At 50.5% G+C, this 23591-nt stretch overlaps 3 protein-coding genes across 3 annotated transcripts; all 3 read left to right on the top strand.

Annotated features, from left to right (window-relative positions):
* Positions 1 to 2780: 2780 nt before the first annotated feature.
* A1O9_04503 (uncharacterized protein) lies at positions 2781 to 9320 on the top strand (the record flags this gene model as incomplete). The annotated part of the gene is made up of 1 exon (XM_013406793.1): positions 2781 to 9320. The coding sequence occupies one exon, from the start codon at positions 2781 to 2783 to the stop codon at positions 9318 to 9320; it is 6540 nt and encodes a 2179-aa protein (XP_013262247.1).
* A 3087-nt stretch (positions 9321 to 12407) lies between these two features.
* A1O9_04502 (acetyl-CoA carboxylase) lies at positions 12408 to 19457 on the top strand (the record flags this gene model as incomplete). The annotated part of the gene is made up of 4 exons (XM_013406792.1): positions 12408 to 12599; positions 12661 to 12831; positions 12901 to 18663; positions 18714 to 19457. The coding sequence occupies 4 exons, from the start codon at positions 12408 to 12410 to the stop codon at positions 19455 to 19457; spliced, it is 6870 nt and encodes a 2289-aa protein (XP_013262246.1).
* Positions 19458 to 22186: 2729 nt separating this feature from the next.
* On the top strand, positions 22187 to 23587 carry A1O9_04501 (uncharacterized protein; the record flags this gene model as incomplete). Its single annotated transcript, XM_013406791.1, has 7 exons — positions 22187 to 22375; positions 22425 to 22496; positions 22745 to 22914; positions 22992 to 23071; positions 23238 to 23256; positions 23378 to 23422; positions 23533 to 23587. Coding segments are annotated over 7 exons (630 nt in total), but the record flags the coding sequence as incomplete, so codon positions are not given.
* Positions 23588 to 23591: the final 4 nt, after the last annotated feature.

Below are 23591 nucleotides of genomic sequence, written 5' to 3'. Positions count from 1 at the left end.
GGAAGCTGCAACATGACTGATACTGTAGCCTATAGTGCACAAGTGCGACTCCCAGTTTGCGCTGACATGGGTTGGTGTACAAGCTCTTTTCCGAATCCTAGTCCTCTCATGCTCGGGGTGCGGTTGCTTTAGCGATGAACAGCTTGACCTGTGACTAGTTCTCGTCAAGGGTTCAGAACAACAACCAAGCCGAGTCTTGACGGCGATACTCGAAAGTGCCACTCATATCACCGACCTGGCTTTGGGGACCGAAAACCTATTCACCATCTCGAGCTCTCATCAAGCATCAGGAGGTTCCCTCCCAAATCCAGCCATGTTGGTGCGATCAACCATTCAAATACCAGCGTGATGATCACCGCGATAAGTGCCATCAAAAGCAGGCCGGAGGGCAGAAAGAAACCTCCATACCCACGCGAATTTGCTTTGAAAGAGCAACAGGGAGGGATATTAGGAACTTGATGTCATAGACAAATCTCAATGGACGAGGTTGGACGAAATCGAATGCATTCCAGGGATACTGTGATTGAAGATACTACTAAGAGCGTCTGAGAATGGTACAAGGTGCCGGTGAGCACATTGGTATCACATTGTGGCAATACTTCAATTGGAGACATTCTGATCAGTGATCCGATCTTTCAGGCTCAAGGTTGTCTGGGAAGTTACATTGACGGAGTTATTCCATAACATAAGTCGACTCTCGTCAATTCCTGCTGTCGAACCCACAGCTAAGTTGACACAACAACGGCTGATTTCCGAATAATCCGAATCCCACGGTGCAGGCTCACGGTGAACATCCAGTGACTTAGCCTTAGTACATGAACGTGCCGACAACTCTCCTTGCAGTCCCTCTGCGAGGTGGAACATGAGTGCATGGGGACCCACGTTCAGCTTCAGCTTCATGTCGACGTTTTCAATGTCAAATTTGGAGCTTCGGCAGCCAGCGCCCCGGACAAAGCCCTTTCCGTGCCTACCCTGGTAGTAAGGTGGACAACTTGCGGGGTGCAAGGCTGATGATGTTCATGGTGATGTGGTTTTGTTAAGCTCAATGCCAAGCGATCCACTTGTGCACTCTTGCCAATCAATGAAGCACTCACTGGCTCCACTGAACCTCCTTTTCCAGCGAGCCTCGGCACTTGGGTGTGACAGCTTTCCTGAGACTTCTGCACCGCGAAATGGTAATGCAGGCTTCATTCTTGGATTGGTTAGGTCCTGGACATCTTGTAGCCCTCCATGGCTGCAGTGGGATGTCTGAACCTTAAACACGGGTTAAAACCAAAAGCTCAAGCTGGCCCTCTGAGCCGTCGAATTCACAAAGTTACCAATTTTTTTCATGGATATGTGTGAAGCCCATTTGTTGCACTGGGGTCTTTCTTAATGTGCAGCCTCAACGTAATAGTATGAGGCTTTTCCTTGTGTGTTTGACAAGATGGGCTGTGGTTCTCCATGGTTTGCCTTCAAATTTTTGTTGCAGCTCCAAATTGACGTGTTCAAGAGGTGAACCAGCCTGGAAGCTTTGATGTCTTCGCCTGCAAACTAATCTGATTCATGGCAATCTGCTGAGCTAAGGAGTTAACGATAGCCCCCTGGTTCCTTATCTGAGGGATGACTCTTTCAGTTATTAGCCATGGTCCCACAAGGACCAAGGTGTGCTCCTTCAGCGAAAACATATTGTCCGAAAACTTCGGGCAGTGCTCTTCAGTTTCTTCAGACATAAAGAAGTCGGTGTTTGATATTTTATTCTTTGACTCGTCTTGCACCTTCTCGTACAGCTTCTATGTCTCTGTACTCTCTGTACGGCCTGTGGCTTGCAGGTATTCGAAATCTGAAGATAGTTGCGGGCGGTTTAATAGCAATCGTCGTCGTTGTGGGCCAGGAGACAGAAAGCGCTGCAAGGTTCAGCACTTTCGCAGGTCTTGGAGGGCATTCTAAGCAGCTCAGTGGTGGGGAAATGGAATATCCTTGTTGTTCCAAGAGTGAGAAAGGCCGACAATTGTGCTTGTTCAGTAAAAGCAGTGATGAAGAGCACAAGTACGCCGAGACCGCGCCCTACTAGGGCTATAGCGCACGCAAGGCTCGCAACTCCGTTCATTCTCAACCCCTCGCTCAAAGTACCACTCATCCAAAATATCCCTACAGACCTCCAGCACGTCTATCTCTCATTCTCTCCATTCATGAGATAGTCTATGTTGTCATCCTTCACTTAGGAACCTTTTTCCCCGGCCCTTAGACAGCATCAAGATCTTGGATATCTAGATGACTGAATCCTTGGCCAAATTCTTCTTCCAGCTCTCTTGAGCCCCTGCTGATTCCTCCAGCCTTTACACCAGTTGTCCCTGATTCCCTAGCGATTTCTCAGCAATTGCAACCGCATAGACTAAAAAGTCGAAGCAACTGAAATCTCCTTTCTCAGAATCACACTCATAATCGCCCCCGCGCTAATCAAAAGGATCTCGATTGCTCAAGACTTTACATCCAATTCTAACACATCCGAAAGCAGATCTTAGGTCCCTTATTATCCAAATCAGCAGCCACTGATGAAAGGAATTGTGTAAATACGCTACTGTATGTTTCCAGGACATATTCCACGATTGACCGAGCAACTAAATCTATGGATCTTCCCAGTCTTTCATGTGGTAGCAGCAGGCACACACAAACATAACTGTAGTAGAGGAGACAGCAAACTTTTGGATATCACTCTCTCTACTTCCTGACATTGATCCCAGTGCAAGGCTTTGGGAAGCCTTCATACTTTTTGGACCTTCTCTTGACTGAAAAACACAATGGCTCCTCCAGCAATCGAAAAACTCAACCCACCTCCCCTAGCAAAACCTCCAAAAAAGCCAGACCGGATGTACAGTCAATACATTACCAATCCTACTACGCCTAGAGCAAGGACAAAGCTTCAGACACTCCGGGGTGATACAGAAAACTTAGAGGCTTGCAAAGCAGTCGAAGACCTGATTGAAGACAACTCGAGAGAGACTAACTACTCGAATCTAAAAGAAGCATTGGAAACACGGGATGTCGGTGCTCTAAGCACTTACAAAACACTTACTGCACCTGCTACAACCAGTTCTCTCTCACGAGCTGTGAACAATGGACTTGACATTGCCCAGCCACCCATTTCAGACATTCAAGAAATTTTTCTTAGTATCACTCAAAAGGCCATGGCCCTTGGATTGAAAGAGGCGATGGAAGAATTTGTGGAAGATGGTGCCGGAATTCGTATTGTGACAATGTGTTCTGGAACCGAAAGTCCAATCATTGGAATGAATATGATTCAACAATCTATTCAATGCCAAGGCGAGGAGCATTTCAAGATACGCCATCTTGGAAGTTGTGAGATTGAGCCATACAAACAAGCCTTCATCGAGCGCAATTTCGGCCCTCCTGTGCTACTTCGCGATGTCACTGAGTTCACGGGACACAAAAATGATCCCGATGATGTTCAGAAGCGCCCACGGACGGCTTATGGTGCGATTGCTGAGATACCGAAGGGAGCCCATATCCTGATCGCTGGCTCATCGTGTGTAGATCATTCTGCACTGAATAACCATGCGAACAAGATAGATGGCGAATCTGCTCAGACGCTGCTTGGTGTTGCCGACTATGCGGACCTGTATCGCCCTGTACTTGTGTTGCTTGAAAATGTCGCGGGTGCAGACTGGGAGGATCAACATGTGTTCTGGGCGGACCGAGACTACTATTTCCGAGCCCTGAAGATTGACAGCAAAAACTTTTACCTACCTCAGACTCGTGAGCGAGGATACAGTGTGGCAATCGATATGAAGCGTGTGCAAGAGTTCATCGAAGCTAGCGATCTCTGCAATCCTGTTTCATGCGGCACTGACTGTGAAAACCACGACTCTGATTTATGTGGCGTTGACTGTGGATCCCAACCCTGTAACGGGATCCGGAACAAACGAGTCAGATTTTTGTGCGAAAAGTTCTACAAGGAGTGGAGAAAGTGCATGGAGGAGCTTCAGCAGCGTGCTTCTTCTCCATATACTGATTTCCTTCTCAAGGAAGATGATGCCCGCTTGCACGCTGCTAAGGCAATGACAGAGAACACGAAACCAAGCAAGCAAAACAATGATTGGAAGAAATGTCAAAAGCGCCATACACGCGCCCGTGCCGAAGATTTCCTGGGGTCGAAGCGGCCGTTCACGAATCGAGAAGGAAATGGGCGCCCTAAGCTGCATGAACGTTACTGGGGAGACTGGTTCGTCGGTCGCACGATTCGCGAGCAGGATGTGGTTGACATTTCTGTACTTCGAAATGCATCCGCGCGAGGTCTGGACACGAGGTTCAAGTCTCGAACTATCGACATCACGCAAAATATAGACCGCGATGTGGACAGCCGTGCATGGGGTCTTGTTGGGTGCGTAACTCCCAGTGGCTGTCTTTTCGAAACTCGAAGAGGTGGGCCGGTTGTTGGACTGGAAGCCCTCGCACTTCAAGGTATGCCGATTGATAACTTGGATTTGACAAAGGCCTCCCTGAGGCAAATGCAAGACCTTGCAGGCAACGCTATGACGACAACAGTCATCACGAGTTCCATCTTGAGCGCTTTCATAGCAAGCTACACAACATTTGCATTGCCTCATACCTCACATGAAAGCCTCTTTCGAAAGTACACAGATGACTATCTGAATAAAGATGTCGAAAAGGTCGGCGCCCTCGGATATGACTTCGTCGACCCAGAAGAATTTTCCAAGTTGAAGAATTCAGATCACTTGGTCCGTCTGGAAACTCCACCGACTGGAAATAAATGGGAAGCGATCATTATTGCTGCGAGAAAGTCCCAACTTCTATGTCAGTGTGAAAACCTTGGTCAACATACCAATGCAGATATCAAGTACTGTCGCAAATGCTCCTACACTTGTTGTGTGGATTGCAGTACATGTCCGCACGACGATTTCGAAACCCTAGTTCTGGATCATGGGGACCGTGGAGCGGCCGATGTTTTCATTTCCAGCCTCACTCAATACCTTCCAGGGATTGTGAAGTTCTCTTATGATGACAACCACTTTTCTGCCATTTCCAAGGCCCTTAATGACTACAAGGTCATCGACGTCTTGGAGGAAGCTCTAGAACATGAACTCCAATTCCAAGGTGTCAAACACGGAGAAACCTGGAAAGCTGTCTATGAGTCACAAAATGCCAGATTGGAGCTGGATTTCCCTCGACGAATGAAAGGAACCCTCAGCCATTTAGGCGTTCTAGATGTTCGTCCTACCTGGTGGCTTTTTGCCAAATGTCCTGCTCAAGCTCCTGTGACGGACAAGATCCGAACATTACTTAAACACCCCATCGCTAAGATGTGTCCAGGTGAGGACTGTTTCGAGGGTATATGGGAGTTCTGGGATGGCTTCAATAAAGACATCGACATCAATATCAAGTCTGTGGGCCCGCTCACGGAAGCCTGGGAAGCTAAATTGGGACTTCAAGGCAATTTCTATCCCAAGCTTAAGATCTCGAAACGAGTGGAGGTGCAAGCTATTAGCTCATCTTACAATACTGGCAAGGATACAAAGGCTTTGCAACAACTGGATGGTACCTACAAACTCCTTGAGAAATGCCCTGCACCGTACGGGTGGCTCTATGTTCGAGAAAAGCCAGGATCATCTCAAGACAATTCAGTGTTCTTTTATCTCAATGCCTCCCCAATCGGCGAGCCAGCTGATGATAGGATGGAATTTGGAACTTGTGCACCCAGCATTACTTCGACCGATGATCGCAATCTCTTGTTGAGACTTGACGAGCCGTACATACCCACAGTTATAGAGTCAACCACAATACCGAAATCGACGAAGGTCCAGGGTTCCTTAGCTGGCCGCTGGACATCATTTGTGGCCGTGAAGCTAGAGCGCGTTGATTCATCCGCCGAATTACTCATACAGCCAGATTCCTCTGCTCACACGCGGTTGGAAAGTTGCGGAAATTCGTCCTCTACCATGTTTCTAGTCAAAATGAAAACTCAGCAGCCACTTCATAACTTTCCAGAAGGCAAGGCGATCAAGCTGCAGCTGGAGAACAAGCCCGGAGCGTTGAAAGATTTCAAATGGATTGTCAGCTATGCATCAATGATCCCTGAACTTGATAATTCCTGGCATCAGATGAGTAGTTCAGTTCATGATGCTCGATGCTTCACATGTGTACCAGCACCACCAACTTTAAGTTGGGTCGAACTGGAACTGGAGGATGATAAGGAGAAGAAACAGACCAAGCAGAAACTGATAGAAGATGCTGCAGAGGCCAAATGCTACGAACAAGACATGAAAAAGAGACCGGTGCCTGTTTCAGCCATCATCTACTGTGATGGGAAGGAGCAATGCTTATTGGTTCAAGTCGCTGTTTTTGCATTGATGCACCGTGCAGCGGCTGAACTGAACTCTATGGGAGGAGACTTTCTTTGGGAATGGCGGCTGCGTCGTCTTTCGCCTCTCGCTGCTCGACCAAAGTTCAAAAGCCTCAAATTCCACAGCAATGCCAACATGAACCCGGCGGCTTCAGACCTCGTCCCTCCACTATGGTCATCCCAGTTGAAAACTCTGGCATGGATGATGGAGAAAGAGAGAGCGGAGTGTACATGGAATGAAGTGGTATTGAAGGAGACGTGCATTCCATCTCTTGGTTGGTGCCTCGAAGCGAAAGCAAGCAGAAATCCAGGCGTTCGTGGGGGAGTCCTTGCGGATAAAGTGGGCGCCGGTAAGACGCGGACGACCCTGGAGCTCATCCGCCAGGACCTTCAAAGACTTAAACAAGACGACCCAAAATGCTTCCCACATGGTGGAATCGGATCCCATATATCCACTCAAGCCACACTGATACTTGTACCCAAAAACTTGATACAGCAGTGGACAGGTGAGATCATCAACGTTATGGGGAAAACCCCCTGCTTGGTTCTCAATAACGCGGAAGAGCTCGAGGATGCCACTATAGACAAGTTCACGTCTGCTGAGATCATTCTAGCTTCTCTAACTCTCTTCGAGGACGAAAAGTACTGGGAACATCACCGCATGGTCGCTTGTGCCCCCAATGTACCTGAAAAAGCTGGCCGTGCTTTTGACGAGTACCTCCACGACTCACTGAGCAATCTCGCCACAATGATCGAGAACTCATCCGATGGGACAGACGAAGATGCATTCTGGAGAGGGTGGAGGGAAGCGAAAAAGAGCATTGGCGGCTTCAAACGATTCAGCGGTGTCAAAACTCGTGCTAGCAAGAAGGCTGAATACAAAAAGGCCCGCAATACTGCAGCTACCGGAGGTCAAAAAAGAACACTTTCGACAACACAGAGTTCAGCTAACAGTCCTCCGCGGAAGAAGCCCAAGGCTGTAACTGCAGGCCTGAATGGCCCTGCTCAAGCACCACTAGCTGCAAATGCAACAACATCTTCAGTCGCAAGGAATGAATGGGTTGTCATATCTGACCAGACTTTCGAGAAAGGAGAAAAGGCCGACTTTGACACAGCTGCAGACATTTTCGAGCAAAATGGCACAATTATTCCAGTGCTTCATATGTTCAACTTCCGGCGACTCGTCATTGACGAATTTACTTACGTACAGGCAACGTCGTTGGCAGCATTGCTTAGGATGAAAGCCACATCTAGATGGTTGCTTTCGGGCACACCCCCAGTCCACGACTATGACGCTGTCAACACGATTGCGAAGCTCCTCGGAACCAAGCTTTCGGCGGTTGACGAAACGAATGGTGTCCACGGCTTCGTGAAAGGACCAAAGCGGGATGCTAAGCTGAAATCACTGTCTGAAGAATTCCAGGAGTTTCAAGATGTTGGTTCGCCCGCATTCCTCCACCATCTCTACAGCCGCGCTCAAGAGTTCTCAGACGCATTCATCCGCCAAGACGAAAGCTCGCAGGCCAAAAAAGGAAAGACACACAAACTGTGCGATTTCTCAGGCAACGTCTCTGAACTCCTCGATTACGCCGATGTCACACAAATTCTCGAGACAGAAGACTGCCGCTTCAATGTGAAACTGGATGGCAGGAAACTCAAGGATATGGCTGAAGATAAGATCCGCCAGGCAGTTCGGCAAAGTCGTTCGGGACCTCGTGCGGCCTTGGTATGCTCCATGTCAGATCTGGCAACCAGTCAACAATTCGCAGGTACTTCTGCAGTACTTGACCCTCAGGCCATCGTGCGAGCGGAAAAGGACAGCATTCTGAAGAATTGCGATACACTTCTCCGGGAGCTGCAAGAGCTGTGGTACTGCAACGAACATGCACACGATACGAAGTCGACACAGTCGTTCACCGCTTTGCTCTCCAATTTCGAAAACCTCGCGGTACTGGACCTCGACCCGCCTGTGGCGCGTCTAATTGATCGCCTTCTCTCATATGCCAAATCCAATCCACAAATGCCGGCGTCCACCTTGCAACTACCCAAGAATGTACCAAAGGCAGCGAAAGTCCTGAAGCAAACGCATCAAGATCGCATGAAACAAGCCAAGATTGACCAGGATGCTTTCAAGCAGTTGGCCCCCTTCTATCAAGCAAAAGAAATGGACGAACGCACCACCAAAGCCGAGAGATTGATTGAAGCAATCGTGGCTGGATTCCGACGCGTGCGATTTGTTGAGTTCGCTGTCGCCGTCAATCGAGGAGAGGAGCTTGGAACCTGCTCTGGTTGCAACAGCAATGTGGGCGCGATTGACAGTGTCGAAGTTTCTGGCGGATGTGGACATATTCTCACTTGTCCTCAGTGCCCTATACATACGCATGCACAAGATGACTGCGTCGATAAATACTGCTCTGCATCTGTGGGGCATATTTGGCCTTCACGTTTCTTCTCTACAGATGTTGTTGCTGCCAGGCCGGTCACCAATGTCAGCAGAATGCAGAAAGCGATAGAAATCATCGAGGCTATCCCAGGTGGGGAATTCGCCCTTGTCTTTGTGCAGTTTGCCAACATGGCAGAGCAATTTACGGAAGCCTGCGATAATGCTGGGGTCGCTTACGCAGACGCTACGAGCAGTAAGAAAGCGTCTAGAACGATTGAGGCATTCAAAGAGGCGGTTCGAAAGGGGAGGAGAGGAGCGGCGAAAGTCCTCCTGCTCCAAATCGACTCAGAAGATGCGGCGGGATGGAATTTGCAATGTGCAAACCATGTGGTCTTCCTGGCGCCGTTCGTGGGGGAAACGGAGGAAGAGGAGTGGGACACCATGGTGCAGGCCGTGGGACGGGCGCATCGCCCGGGGCAAGGGAAGTGGGTGGTGGTCTACCACATTCATGGGGTAGACACCATAGAGGCAGAGATGGCCGAAAAGGTCAAGGGGCGATTCGAGGACGAGGTTTAGGAGCGATAGAGAGGAGGCGGAGGCGGAGGCGGAAGCGGCGAGAGGGAGAGAGCACACGTGTTTGAGTAGATAGAAAATCGAAACCGTACATGCAACACATGGATTTTCCGCGTACCTGATCGTACTCGTAGGTGAAGGAGTGAGTGAGATGAAAGTCACATGAGATCCAGGTGAAAGGAGGAATCTCAGGTCGATGTTCACTAGAATTCAGGGTGCTGATTTAGCTACTCGATGCCCGCCTTCTTTAAAAGGCGTTGGTATAGTAGCGTGTCGTTTCATGTTGGCGCCGAAGTGACTATCGACGGAACAGGCAGACAACCTCGTGATGACGATTAATGAGTCAGTGCCACAGCCTCTGGAATGCTTTGGAATCATGGAAAACAGGCTCCAGGAGGTCATCTTGCCTAGTAATTATCTATATAAACTAGAACGGTGACTATAGAAGAGAAGAAGACAGAAATCTCAACAACGCTGACTTGCCTGTATCGATTGGCCCGTACAGTTGTACAGTCCAAATCCTCCAACATTTCACCTTTTGTAGTATCGACGTAGTGTAGGAGACCACCCTTCCAGTTCCAAGGGTCAGCCTCGTTGGTTAAGGGTCTCGAAGGCTTTAGTACTCGTATGGGTGGCCGCCCCAGGCTGATCCAAACGATGGTAGAGGCTAATATATGGTGTGTCTTTAGCCCTAGGTAAGACTTACGACTTAAGCCCACTTTTGTTTTGGGGGGGCCGCCATACCCTTTCTGGAAAGCCGAAAAAGGAGTGCTAGCCTTGTCCGCGTGAGATCACGTGACTTACAGCGCTGTTCCAGAAGCAATGATTCACCGAATCACCCAAGTTCGCGACGCTAAACGGGATGGAAAACGAGAAACGGGCATTCGCTGGGGGGCCCAACACCCAAAATTAGAGCATCGCAGATCCCGGTAGCGTGGCCACGGCTCAAGGCCCACGGCCCACAAGCTACCTAGGTACGAAGTACTGTATGTAGTCTGTACGATAATTAGCCAGAGTGGCCAGTGCCCACCAATGCCGTGTTGACGCCTGTCAAGGCCCAACAAGGCCCAAGGAAGGGACAGCCAGCGAGAACAATGGGTTCAAATCGCCGACGCATGGAATATCTTTTGTTTGAAGGCTGCGGCTGTTGCGAAGCGAGCGGTAGGGTAACAAATAATTCAATAGTATGAATAGCAAATACTTCGAGTACGGCCGGGGCCCAAAGTGCAGCTTTCCTCTCGTTCTGAGGCTCGACAGCGCGATGCGAGGCCTCTACATGCAACAGACTCCTTACATATTTACATACGTGTCGTGTCCTGAGCTGTTTGGCACCCGTGCGCTCACTCTCTTCTGATCCCAGAATACGAGGAGGTAAACAACAGTGCCCGAAGGAAGTCCATCTCCAGGTCGGCCAGCATATCACAGAAATACAATTCTTGGTGGGCCCGAGGGATGGTGATTGTACGAGATACGAGCTCCTTGTTACTGGTTGGCAGGCATTCAGACACCTCGTCGTATGCGCAAGTACACTCTACGAGTACAGAGAACGAACGATGGACGGAGTCCGAAATTATATGGTTGGACAGGGGCGGAGTCCGCCCGCAAACGCCACGTCCAACACCATCTCGGGACGAGGATAGAGGCACGCTAAAGGCGCCAGCTGAGGCTGAACGAAGATAAGCCAAAGCAGCCGCGATGTACGGATAGGGAGCACAAGAATAGTATTCGTATGGATGGCGGTTCAAGTGGGCATAACCTCTATCGGAGACAAGAAAGGAGTGGATTCTATCTAATTGTAACTATTGATTCTCTGTCATACCGTATACGACATACGAAAAGTGCCCGCGGCGATGCAGCTTTGCGCAACGTTGATGCAAACGAGGCACCAAGGCTTTCTGTTCTCGTGCTCCTGGCCTATGATTGTTTTTCTGTTGGACGTTGGTTTTGCCTCCCATCTGTCCGCGGGGAATTTTGGGGCAGCAGATGCATGAGATCGCTCCGCGACAGGTGTATGTACGGGTATGTAGTATGTAAGTGGCAAAGCTCACGTCGGCGCATTTTCCTTGAGGTGTTCGACCACACGTCATTTTGGCCCGTCGAGTGCTCCGTACGTCCCGGGGCGCTCAACAAGCGGGTTGATGGATGGATATGAAATTTTTGTTGGAGATGGGGTTGAGAGAAGTTTGTCTGCACAGGGGGCTTGATGGGGACGTCGATGGGGATCTTAGGGGCAGCCCTGGTGGAGTCGACCGTGGCCCATGAACAAATGGCGAGGGCCCCCTCTGGGCACGATCGACGCTTGGGGGCAGCCCGAGGCACCCCGACGCCCCTGGAACCAATAACGGGCCAGGCCCCCCCGGCTAGCCCTGCGCCTATTTGGTTTCCCAACCAAAACTGCACCTGCAAACCCCCCCGAAGAGCTTCTCCGTAGAAACCAGAGGTACCTCATCTCGCGCCTCGTTGCTCCAACGCTGCTATGCAATTGGCAGTGGGCAATTGGCAGTGGGCAGTGGGCACACATGTGTGGCTTTGGCGTTGGCTGCGGGCCAGGATGATGATGATAGTGGGCGTGGGCGTGCCGGTGATGATGGGCGTACTTACTGCTACGCCGTACCACGACTAACCTGAGTTGAGCTGGCTTGCGGTTGCTTGTCGAGACTCGAGACTGCAGAGATCCAACAAGGGACACGCTGCTGTTTCCTTATCCACACAACCAAAACAGCCACGAGGCAAGAGCGCACTACTCGTACATCTTATTCTCGTTATTATACCCTGCGCCCTCACATTCTCACACATATTGGCCTGCTCTTTCCTCTTTCCTCTTACTATTTTCTACTCTCCCTCTCTCCCCTCTATACGTCCTCGCTCTCACTGCCACCCTCTCTCAAACAGAAGCTCCTTTCCGACCTCTTCATTCCTTCTTTACACTCGGGGTCTGTGTCTGGGACTTCGGTACTAATTGGCGTCATCCCGGTCTCCTATTTTTCTCAACGGGCGACCTCGACTCCTGAACCCCTCCTTTCCCACCGGTTTGCACGTTCTTCGTTGATTCCTTGCCTCTCGTGCATGGTATAGACCTTTTTCGCGATCATGGCTCCCTCCACCGTCAATGGTGTCAATGGCTCCCGCAAAGCCTCGCTCACCAACAACCCCCCCAGCGCCTGGCAAGCAAAACACCCTATTGCGTCCCACTTCATTGGCGGGAGTAGACTAGAAAAGGCTCCTCCGAGCAAGATAAAGGACTTTGTTCAGGAACACGATGGCCATTCTGCCATCACCTCGGTGAGTTGCAACCTGACCCTCAATTTGCGGGCGAGAACTGCGGCTGACCTTGAATGTCCAGGTGCTCATTGCAAACAACGGTATTGCCGCCGTCAAGGAAATCCGTTCCGTGCGAAAATGGGCCTACGAGACGTTCGGCGACGAGCGTGCCATTCAATTCACAGTCATGGCCACGCCGGAAGATTTGCAGGCAAATGCCGATTATATTCGTATGGCTGATCAATATGTCGAGGTACGCACAAGGTTTAAAAGATTGGGCAATAAAGACACCCCGATCAGTGACTAACGATCCCTCGTGCAGGTTCCTGGTGGCACCAACAATAACAATTATGCCAACGTCGAGCTGATCGTCGACGTTGCCGAGCGGATGAATGTTCATGCAGTTTGGGCTGGCTGGGGTCATGCCTCAGAAAACCCTAAGCTGCCCGAATCACTCGCCGCCTCCCCCAAGAAGATCATCTTTATCGGCCCCCCGGGCTCTGCTATGAGATCTCTCGGTGACAAAATCTCCTCAACAATCGTCGCACAACATGCCAGGGTCCCCTGTATCCCCTGGTCTGGAGAGGGTGTTGACTCGGTCGAAATCGACAAGGACGGCATCGTCACAGTCAAGGATGATATCTACGACCAGGGCTGCGTGCATTCTGCGCAGGAGGGTTTGGAAGCTGCAAAAAAGATTGGCTTCCCCGTCATGGTCAAGGCCTCAGAAGGTGGCGGCGGCAAAGGCATTCGAAAGGTCGAGAATGAGGAGGAATTCCACAGTCTCTACCACGCCGCAGCCAGCGAAATCCCCGGTTCTCCAATCTTCATCATGAAGTTGGCAGGAAATGCCCGACATTTGGAAGTCCAGCTGCTTGCTGATCAGTACGGCAACAATATCTCCCTCTTTGGCAGAGATTGTTCCGTCCAGCGCAGACATCAAAAAATCATCGAAGAAGCTCCTGTGACAATCGCAAATCCTGAGACCTTCCGTCGCATGGAAGACGCCGCTGTCCGCTTAGGAGAGCTGGTTGGTTACGTTTCCGCTGGTACCGTCGAGTATCTCTACTCCCATTCCGACGACAAATTCTACTTCCTCGAGCTCAACCCCCGTCTCCAGGTCGAGCATCCTACCACTGAAATGGTGAGCGGAGTCAACTTACCAGCTGCACAGCTTCAAATTGCTATGGGTATCCCTCTGCACCGCATTCGTGACATTCGCTTGTTGTACGGTGTCGATCCGCACAGAGCCACTCAGATTGATTTCCACTTCAAGAATGAAATCAGCCTGAAGACTCAGCGGCGTCCCCAAGCGAAGGGCCACACGACCGCTTGCCGTATCACTTCCGAAGATCCTGGTGAGGGCTTCAAGCCCTCTGGTGGCACGATGCACGACCTCAATTTCCGATCAAGCTCAAATGTCTGGGGTTATTTCTCCGTCAGCTCTGCCTCCAGTATCCACAGCTTCTCCGACAGTCAATTCGGTCACATCTTCGCCTACGGAGAGAACAGATCTGCTTCCAGAAAGCACATGGTGGTTGCATTGAAGGAATTGTCCATTCGTGGTGATTTCAGAACCACAATTGAATACTTAATCAAGCTGTTGGAAACCCCCGCCTTTGAAGACAACACCATCACAACGGGCTGGCTCGACCAACTCATTACCAACAAGTTGACCGCCGAGCGACCTGATCAGATTCTTGCCGTACTTGCGGGCGCTTTGACCAAGGCTCACATTGCCAGCGAGGCTAGCATTGTCGAATATCGCAAAGGCCTCGAGAAGGGCCAGGTTCCTTCTAAAGATATTTTAAAGACAGTCTTCCCTATTGATTTCATCTACGAGGGACATCGCTACAAATTCACTGCAACCAGAGCAAGTCTTGACAGCTATCACATTTTCATCAATGGCTCGAAGTGTCTGGTTGGTGTCCGAGCACTTGCTGATGGTGGGTTGCTCATGCTTGTGGCTGGCCGATCCCACAGTCTCTACTGGAAGGAGGAGGCTACTGCTATCCGTCTTAGCGTAGACAGCAAGACTTGCTTGCTCGAACAAGAGAATGACCCCACTCAGCTGCGAACACCCTCTCCAGGTAAACTCGTCAAGTTCAGTGTTGACAATGGCGCGCACGTTAAGGCCGGTCAGGCTTTTGCTGAAGTTGAGGTGATGAAAATGTACATGCCCCTTATCGCACAGGAAGATGGTGTTGTTCAGTTCATCAAGCAGCCAGGAGCCACCCTCGAAGCTGGTGATATTCTTGGTATCCTCGCACTCGATGATCCGTCCAGAGTCAAGAGTGCCGAGACATTCACAGGTCAGCTGCCCGACCTCGGCCCACCACAGATTGTTGGCAACAAGCCTCCTCAGCAATTTGCTTTGCTCCTCAGCATTCTCCAGAACATTCTCCTTGGCTTTGACAATCAAGTCATCCTTGCGTCTACTCTCAAGGAGCTAGTGTCTGTCCTCAGGGACCCTGAGCTTCCATACGGAGAATGGGCTGCAAGATCGTCGGCCCTGCACTCGCGAACGCCTCAGAAGCTGGATGCACAACTCGAGGCGATTGTGGAGCGAACTCACTCGCGTCATGCTGAATTCCCTGCGAAACAGTTGCAGAAAGCCATCAACCGCTTCATCGAGGAAAACCTCACGGCTGCAGAAGGCACTGCGCTTCACACGACTCTGGCTCCTTTGGAAGAGGTCATCGTCAACTACTCCGAGGGACTAAAGGTCCACGAATTCGCCGTCTTCACCGGACTTCTCGACAAGTACTGGGAGGTTGAGAGGTTGTTCGCCTCGGGAAGCCACAGAGACGAAGACGTGATTCTTAAACTCAGAGAGGAGAAGAAGGATGACATCGCCTCTGTGGTATACACCGTCTTGTCTCACACCCGTGTATCGTCCAAGAATAACTTGATTGTTGCCATCTTGGATATGTATCGCCCAAATCAACCGAACGTCGGAAACATTGCCAAGTACTTCCGGCCATCTTTGCGCCGCCTCACTGAGCTTGAATCTCGAGCGACTGCCAAGGTGGCTCTCAAGGCCCGCGAATTGCTGATCCTCTGCGCCATGCCTTCGCTCGAGGAACGTTCCTCCCAAATGGAGCACATTCTGAAGTCCTCTGTTGTGGATTCAAAGTACGGAGAGTCTGGCTGGGAGCATCGTGAGCCCGACTTGGACATTATCAGAGAAGTGGTGGATTCCCGCTACACCGTCTTCGATGTCTTGCCTCTTTTCTTCGCCCACAGTGATCCGTGGGTGGCGCTTGCTGCACTTGAGGTATATATTAGACGTTCATACCGTGCGTATACCGTCAAGGAGGTCACGTACCACAATGATACCGAGCCACCATTCCTTCTCTCTTGGGACTTCGTTCTTCGAAAAGTTGGGCAGACCGAATTTGGACTACCCTTGGCCTCGTCATTCCCGTCCGGTCAAGCGACTCCCTCAATGGAGCGGGGCAACCCATTCAAGCGAATCACATCCGTCAGTGATCTGTCATACCTGAACAAAGTTCAAGGCGGCGATGAACCATCGCGGAAGGGGGTCATTGTCCCCTGCCATTATCTTGACGAGGCCGATGAAACCCTCGCACGTGGTCTGGATATCTTCCCGAAGGGCGGAGACAAGAAACCTAGCCAGCCGTACCTCATGCCAACGCTTGACAACCAGAGGAGGCCACTACCAAAAGCAGATGCCAACGGCGATGACGAATTGACCAACGTCATCAATATTGCCATCCGTGATATCGAGAACTTGACCGATGAAGAAATCATGCCTCGTCTCGTAGACCTCGTTGCTGAGTACAAGAAAGAGCTTCTAGCACGCAAGGTTCGCCGTGTTACATTTATTTGTGGCCACAAGGAAGGAAACTATCCTGGATACTTCACTTTCCGTGGCCCTGAATACGAAGAGGACCAGAGCATCCGTCACAACGAGCCTGCATTGGCCTTCCAGCTTGAGCTTGGAAGATTGTCAAGGTTCAAGATTAAGCCAGTCTTCACTGAAAACAGGAATATCCATGTGTATGAAGCCACTGGTAAGGGCATTGACAGTGACAAAGTCGTTGACAAGCGTTATTTCACACGTGCAGTTGTCCGACCTGGTCGACTGAAGGATGAAATTCCCACTGCTGAGTATCTCATTTCCGAGACTGACCGGCTGGTGAACGACATTTGTGACGCCCTCGAGATCATCGGCAACAATAACTCGGACTTGAACCACATCTTTATCAACTTTACGCCCGTGTTCAACCTTCAGCCTCGCGATGTGGAGGAGCAGATTGCCGGGTTCTTGGAGCGTTTCTCTAGACGCTTCCTGCGCCTTCGAGTCACTGGGGCCGAAATCAGAATTCTCTGCACCGATCCCGAATCTGGACTGCCTTATCCTCTGCGGATCATGATCACCAACACCTCAGGTTACGTGGTCCAGGTAGAGAGCTACGTCGAGAAAAAGTCGCGCCACGGTGAATGGGTGTTCGAGAGTATCGGGGGAACGACTAAACTGGGTGCCATGCATCTACGTTCTGTGTCAACTCCATACGCTTCGAAGGAGTGGTTGCAGCCTAAGCGCTACAAGGCCCATCTTATGGGAACCCAGTATGTTTACGACTTCCCGGAGCTTTTCCGCCAGGCCATCCAGAACAGCTGGACCAGAGCTGTTGCTAAGCATTCTTCATTGCTTGAGTCGAGACCCGAAATCGGCACTTGCGTCGAATATAATGAGCTCGTACTCGATGATGCCGACAATCTTACCGAAGTTGCCCGCGAACCCGGCACAAACAATTGCGGTATGGTCGCCTGGCTGTTGACAGCCAAGACCCCTGAATACCCGAGAGGCAGAAGATTCGTCATTGTCGCCAATGATATCACTTATCAGATTGGATCGTTTGGCCCAGTAGAAGACAACTTCTTCAACAAGGCCACCGAATTCGCTCGAAAACTTGGTATCCCTCGCATCTACCTCTCTGCCAACTCCGGTGCTCGTATTGGCATGGCCGATGAACTCATTCCTCATTTCTCTGTTGCATGGAACGATGAGGCAAATCCAAGTTCAGGATTCAAGTATCTCTATCTTACACCCGAGAAGAGAAAGAAGCTCAGCCAGAAGGAAGTCATTACCGAGCCCATCAGTGAAGACGGCGAAGAGCGCCATAAGATCACCACCATTGTTGGTGCCAAGGACGGCCTTGGAGTTGAGTGTTTGCGTGGCTCTGGTCTCATTGCAGGAGCAACCTCCAGGGCATATGAAGATATCTTCACAATCACACTTGTCACCTGCCGTTCCGTCGGTATTGGTGCATATCTCGTACGTCTCGGACAGCGTGCCATCCAAATTGAGGGCCAGCCAATCATTCTTACTGGCGCTCCTGCACTCAACAAGGTGCTTGGTAAAGAAGTTTACACTTCTAACCTCCAGCTCGGTGGTACGCAAATCATGTACAAGAATGGTGTGTCTCATATGACCGCCAATGACGACTTCCAGGGTGTGGAGAAGATCGTTGACTGGCTGTCGTTTGTTCCTGATAAGAAGGGCCAACCCGTTCCTGTCAGTCCATCGGCCGACCCGTGGGACCGTGATATCACCTTCTTCCCATCTCGCGCACCATATGATGTCCGCCATCTCATCGGTGGTAAGCAAGACGACGAGGGCTTCCTCTCTGGCCTGTTCGACCGAGACTCTTTCCAGGAGTCCCTTGGTGGCTGGGCCAAGACCGTGGTCGTTGGACGTGCCCGACTTGGTGGTATTCCCATGGGCGTGATTGCGGTCGAGACTCGAACTGTGGAGAATATCAGCCCTGCTGACCCTGCCAATGCAGATTCCATTGAGCAAGTCGTGCAAGAAGCAGGTGGTGTCTGGTTCCCCAACTCCGCGTTCAAGACTGCGCAGGCTTTGAAGGACTTCAATTATGGCGAGCAGCTGCCTGTCATGATCCTGGCTAACTGGCGCGGTTTTTCTGGTGGTCAGCGTGATATGTTCAATGAGGTTCTCAAATATGGCTCGTATATTGTGGACGGCCTTGTCAAGTATGAGCAGCCGGTCTTCGTCTACATTCCTCCCTTTGGAGAGTTGCGTGGTGGTTCATGGGTGAGTCATTATGCTCTTTTGGTATTAGAACAAAGCTAACCTGTTTCTAGGTTGTGGTCGACCCTACAATTAATCCCGAGCAAATGGAGATGTATGCTGACGAAGAATCTCGTGGCGGAGTTCTTGAGCCCGAGGGTATTGTCGGTATCAAATACCGTCGTGAGAAGCAACTCGAGACCATGGCTCGGTTGGATGCTACGTACGGCGAACTCAAGACTCAGTCTCTCGCTAAAGGCTTGAGTCCTGAGCAATTGAACGCCATCAAAGCTAAGATGACCGAGCGTGAGCAATTGCTTGGACCCATCTACCAGCAGATCGCAATCCAATTTGCCGATCTACATGATCGTGCTGGGCGCATGGAGGCCAAGGGAACCATCCGCTTTGCGCTGAAATGGCAGAACGCAAGACGGTTCTTCTACTGGCGACTTCGACGAAGATTGTCCGAGGAAGTCTTGTTGAAGAAACTCAGCTCCAGCCAAGCCGCTGGTGGCGCTCCAATCGTGACTAATAGTCTTGCACAGAAGGAGACCAACCTCGCAATCCTCAAAAATTGGACTGGTCTACTTGACGTTGAGTTTGACAAGGATGATCATAAGGTGGCTGAGTGGTATGAGAGCCATCGAAAGGAGGTATACGCCAAGATCGATGCTCTCAAGAGTGATGCTATTAGCAAGAAGGTTTCTGAATTGTTGATGAGTAATAAGGAGGGCGGATTGAAGGGCGTGCGTGAAGTGCTAAGCCTTGTTCCAACTAGTGAGAGGGAACAGTTGGTCAAGTATCTTACAGGAGCATAAATGACGGGTCAAAAGCATGGTTCCAGATATCGCGGGTTGACATATTAGAAGATGCACTGCGATGCCTAGAGGGTTATGACAGCGTGATTGGTGCCTTGGTTTGGGAGCATTATACACGACTGTGATATTGTTTCCCCTTTGGTTATCGAATTTCAGGGAGTTTATTGACTAGCTGTGTTATTACTTTACTGCTTAGCTAGTGTTTTGTAGCAAGCCCTTATACCAATGTTTGTCTCATGCCTCCCGATGGTGCACAAGCCTCGTCCGAATGGGGTCACATCCTTCAACAAGGCGAGTACGTGCCTCGTCACTCACTAGAGCCGAAACTTGGTCTCAAGCAAAAATTGTGTTAACTCGCGCTTGAAGGTGGTGCTCTATGTAACATGTGGTGAACGGCAGGATAGAGCAAAGTCTAGAATTGTTTGTCAGCTGGAAAGGTAACTGAATTCGTATTCAAAAAGACTCGTGCCTCAGTGTAGGACACTTCGAAATTGGGACGTCATCAGAGATGACATGACATGATCAACACATTTGTTGCGGACGAGCATACGCACGTTTCCAGAAGTTTGGAACCATCTATGATGGATTAACCTCCAGTGTTCCATGAACTTTCCTCTGCAACGCCAGGGTCGCAAGCTCATGGTTTGGCTGAAGAGGCAGGCTTGCGCAAGGACTCCAAAGTCAGTGGGGCTCGACTTCGGTATCCTCGGCTTCATCATAAATTCCGGTTTGTCATTGCAGGAGCAAGAAAGTATTGCCCCTTCCTGGATGATGCCTCTCTAATGGATGATCTGCAATACTGGGTTGAAAGAACATACTTCCTGCGAGCCAGATTGTCCCCAACCTGGGCGCTTGGGTGTTCATCTTAAACCTTATCTCAATACACAAATCCACTTAAACTCAGAAGCGGTGGCGTTGTCTAGAAATGAATAAGATGGGATCATCAGCAGGAGGAGTGGCACCGTCGTGACTTTGGACATTCTCCGTGTACTCGTAATCAGCGGGTTGGATTTTGTGGACTTGGTTGCTTAGGCAGTAGATCATCGCTAAAATATTGATTTCGGGTGTTGAAATTCCAGGGTTCCACGACGGGTGACATTTTGGGACAGCTCACAGGTCCTGCCTCGGCTGGCCTGCGAGCCAGAAGAGCAATCGCTAGCAAAATGCGCAGCTAAACCGAGGACACATCAGTGAGGACATCTCCATTGCATTATTGGGCAGGTGGAGTCGGCACTGCAAGCATGTCAAGCTTCTGTGTGGCTGATGAAGCATCCGCCTAGTCCAGTGCTCATGCGAGAGGCGAGAGGCGAGAGGCGAGAGGGTTGATGTTAGACATGCCTTGCAAGTTACGAGCAGGTATCCATAGGACTGTCCTAAGGATAGTGGGGCTTGGCGCCGGTGATGACGTTGAGAGGTGGTCTTTCACGTGATGCTCGACCAAACAGCAAATGCCAAGCATCACCGAGCATAGAAAGGCGGGGTTGCAAGCATTTCTTAACCGAAGCACTAATGCAACCTCACTTCAATCGCTGTCCACTAGACGGCACGGTAGCCAGCTACAACTCCGTGGTGAAAGAGGTGCAACACGATGTATCGATGCACCTAGTGGCTCGGAAACACCGAAAGAGCCATTGACTGCCTGCCACCGTCGGATCCGTGGAGCTCAAAGCTTCGCCAGAAGGGTTAGGAACATGTCATAAAGACTGCTAATATGAGGGAACCGTTCGAACTTTGTCGGCGTGCTTTCTGTCTTGAGAACTGATGCCTCCCAGGGACAATACATGAATCTCTGGGTTGGTTCAGAAAAGCATAAATCACCTGTCAGCCACTGTTTCTCCGGTCAATGACGATCTTTTTGCGGAGCACTTTGGTGTACCAATGCTTCTTTCCTCCCAAACCATGATTCATCGTACCCGATAGGACATGGAGGGATCGGTGGTCCGTGCTCGACGCCACCGAGGTGCAGACTGCCTAATGCACACAAACGATCGTGAGGGTGGTCCGGAAACTGACTCAATGGCCTGATTCATCCTGCTTTGGTATGGGATGACAGTCGTTTTTCCAACCCGGTCACCAGCTCTTTTCAACTCGTCCCCTGCCAATTCGAGCCTCAATACTGCTGCTGATCATTAGTCCTGTCCAGCCTTTTCGTTCAATCCCCCTTTATAAAATGTCAACGGACTTTAAATCCCCGGGGCCAGGACACCGCCTCTGAGCCAAAGCTGCCTCAGGCGGCTGCCTCCATTAAAATGCCAGGTCGCCATTCGACAGTCTCTCTGTTGAAATATCGCCTTCACACCATAACCCTGGTAGCTTCCCGCATGAGCTATCGGGAACTAGATGTATGTCTCACAGCAAGGTGGGAATGCTCTTCCATTTGTTCTCCGACCTGTGGTCAGTGTCACCGTCATCTATGTCCGCTTCAATGTCCGTCGAAAATGGTGCATGCACGAACTTTCCCCGCTGTGATGCAGATGTGGAGGAACATTCTGGCGCTCATGTCTCCATCAAGCACAATTTGGAGCTTCAAAAGTGACTCGACCGCCGCATGTGCTCTCGAGTATTTTTCTTCAACTGCTTGACTGTGAAAGTGTTGTCGTTGATTGAACCCTCACAGAGTATTAGACCTTCGCTTCCTCAACTCTCTGTTGACTCTCGTTGACTTCTACACTCGTTGAGAATCGTTTGATCGACACTAGGTATCAGACGCTCTCTATACAACCTTGACCATGCAGCGAACGCTCGCTATTCTGGCCCTGGCCGTTTCGGCACTGGCTTCGCCGTATCCTCAGGCCGTCACCGAGACTATTGCACCGGAATCTCCACCGCCATCAGGCTGCATGACCAGCCATGAGGGAACCTTCCAAATCACAGTTGTCAATGTCTCGACCTCGGCCACAAAGAGGGACTTGGGTAGAGTCAGTTTGTGCCGCTCTCTGGAAATACTTGTATGCTGACAAGTGACAGCGTCAACTGGCCGGCCCTCTTACCTTGACCCTGACCGACTCGAACCTGTACGACCAGGCTGGTCGCACTGGGGTAAGCAGATTCCCGGATTGATTGGTGCCTCCCTCCTGGTCCTCCTATTTCGGGGCGATCATCGGATTACTTTTGTTGAAACCCAGAGAATATTGTATTCCACGATCCCTGGAATCCCACCGGGCTCCAGGAGGTGTAGAAGTTCTCAAATTTGAGGGAACCCCCCCCCCCCCGCGCCCCCGGGACTCATTTGTCCTTGCAATTTGCTTCGATTTGTGAATGCTTGTGCTGACCTTGTCGCTTCTCAGTACATCGCTGCCAACTATCAGTTCCAGTTTGACGATCCTCCTCAAGCTGGTGCAATTTATACATCGGGATTCTCCCTGTGCGCGAACAATAGTCTTGCCTTGGGTGGCTCTGCCATCTTCTACCAATGTCTCAGTGGCGACTTCTACAATCTCTATGACAGAGACTGGGCGTCAGTAACCTATTCTACGTCCCTGATATGGCCGTTCCTGCCATTGATAAATGTACTCACTAACACTTTTCTCGCAGTGACCATTGCGTTGCGGTTTACTTCATGGCTTTGATCAGCAGCGCCCCTGCGCCTACCGGCACTGTGGTTGCTTCAGTCAGTAAGTGCTCTTGCATCCTCTCAGATTTTTCCCAGAAGAGTTTATATATCGACTAGCCTCGACCATGGCTTTCACTGAACCATGATTTTTGTTCCACCTACCTGATTTGGTCATTTAATTCTTTTCAAGGAGCTACTTGCTGACGTTGGCCCCTCCCCCTAAACAGCTCAATTATCAGATGGACAGTATGTTCTCAGACCTGCCTGCCTTCCCCTCCGAAAGAGTTGCCTCCTGGGCATAGTCCTTGAGGCATTATATTCCACCCTTATCTGTCGAATCTTGTATCTAACATACTTGGTGGAATAGGCCACAAGCTTCGACAGTCGTTGTTTCGCAAATTTCTGATGGCCAGTAAGTCTTGTTCTGAACTATCCTCTATTCCGCCAGTGGGGCAGCAGTATGCTGCAAAGCCTTGCTATGACCAAGACCATGTCCTAGAATCTCCATTAACAATACCTTAGACCCCAGGCAACAACTGGAGTACCAGTCAGCCAGATCAGCGACGGACAACCACAGGTAC

This window comes from Exophiala aquamarina, assembly GCF_000709125.1.
Source record: "Exophiala aquamarina CBS 119918 chromosome Unknown aczIA-supercont1.3, whole genome shotgun sequence".
Lineage (NCBI taxonomy): Eukaryota > Fungi > Ascomycota > Eurotiomycetes > Chaetothyriales > Herpotrichiellaceae > Exophiala > Exophiala aquamarina.
This window is presented reverse-complemented; position numbering and strand designations above follow the sequence as displayed.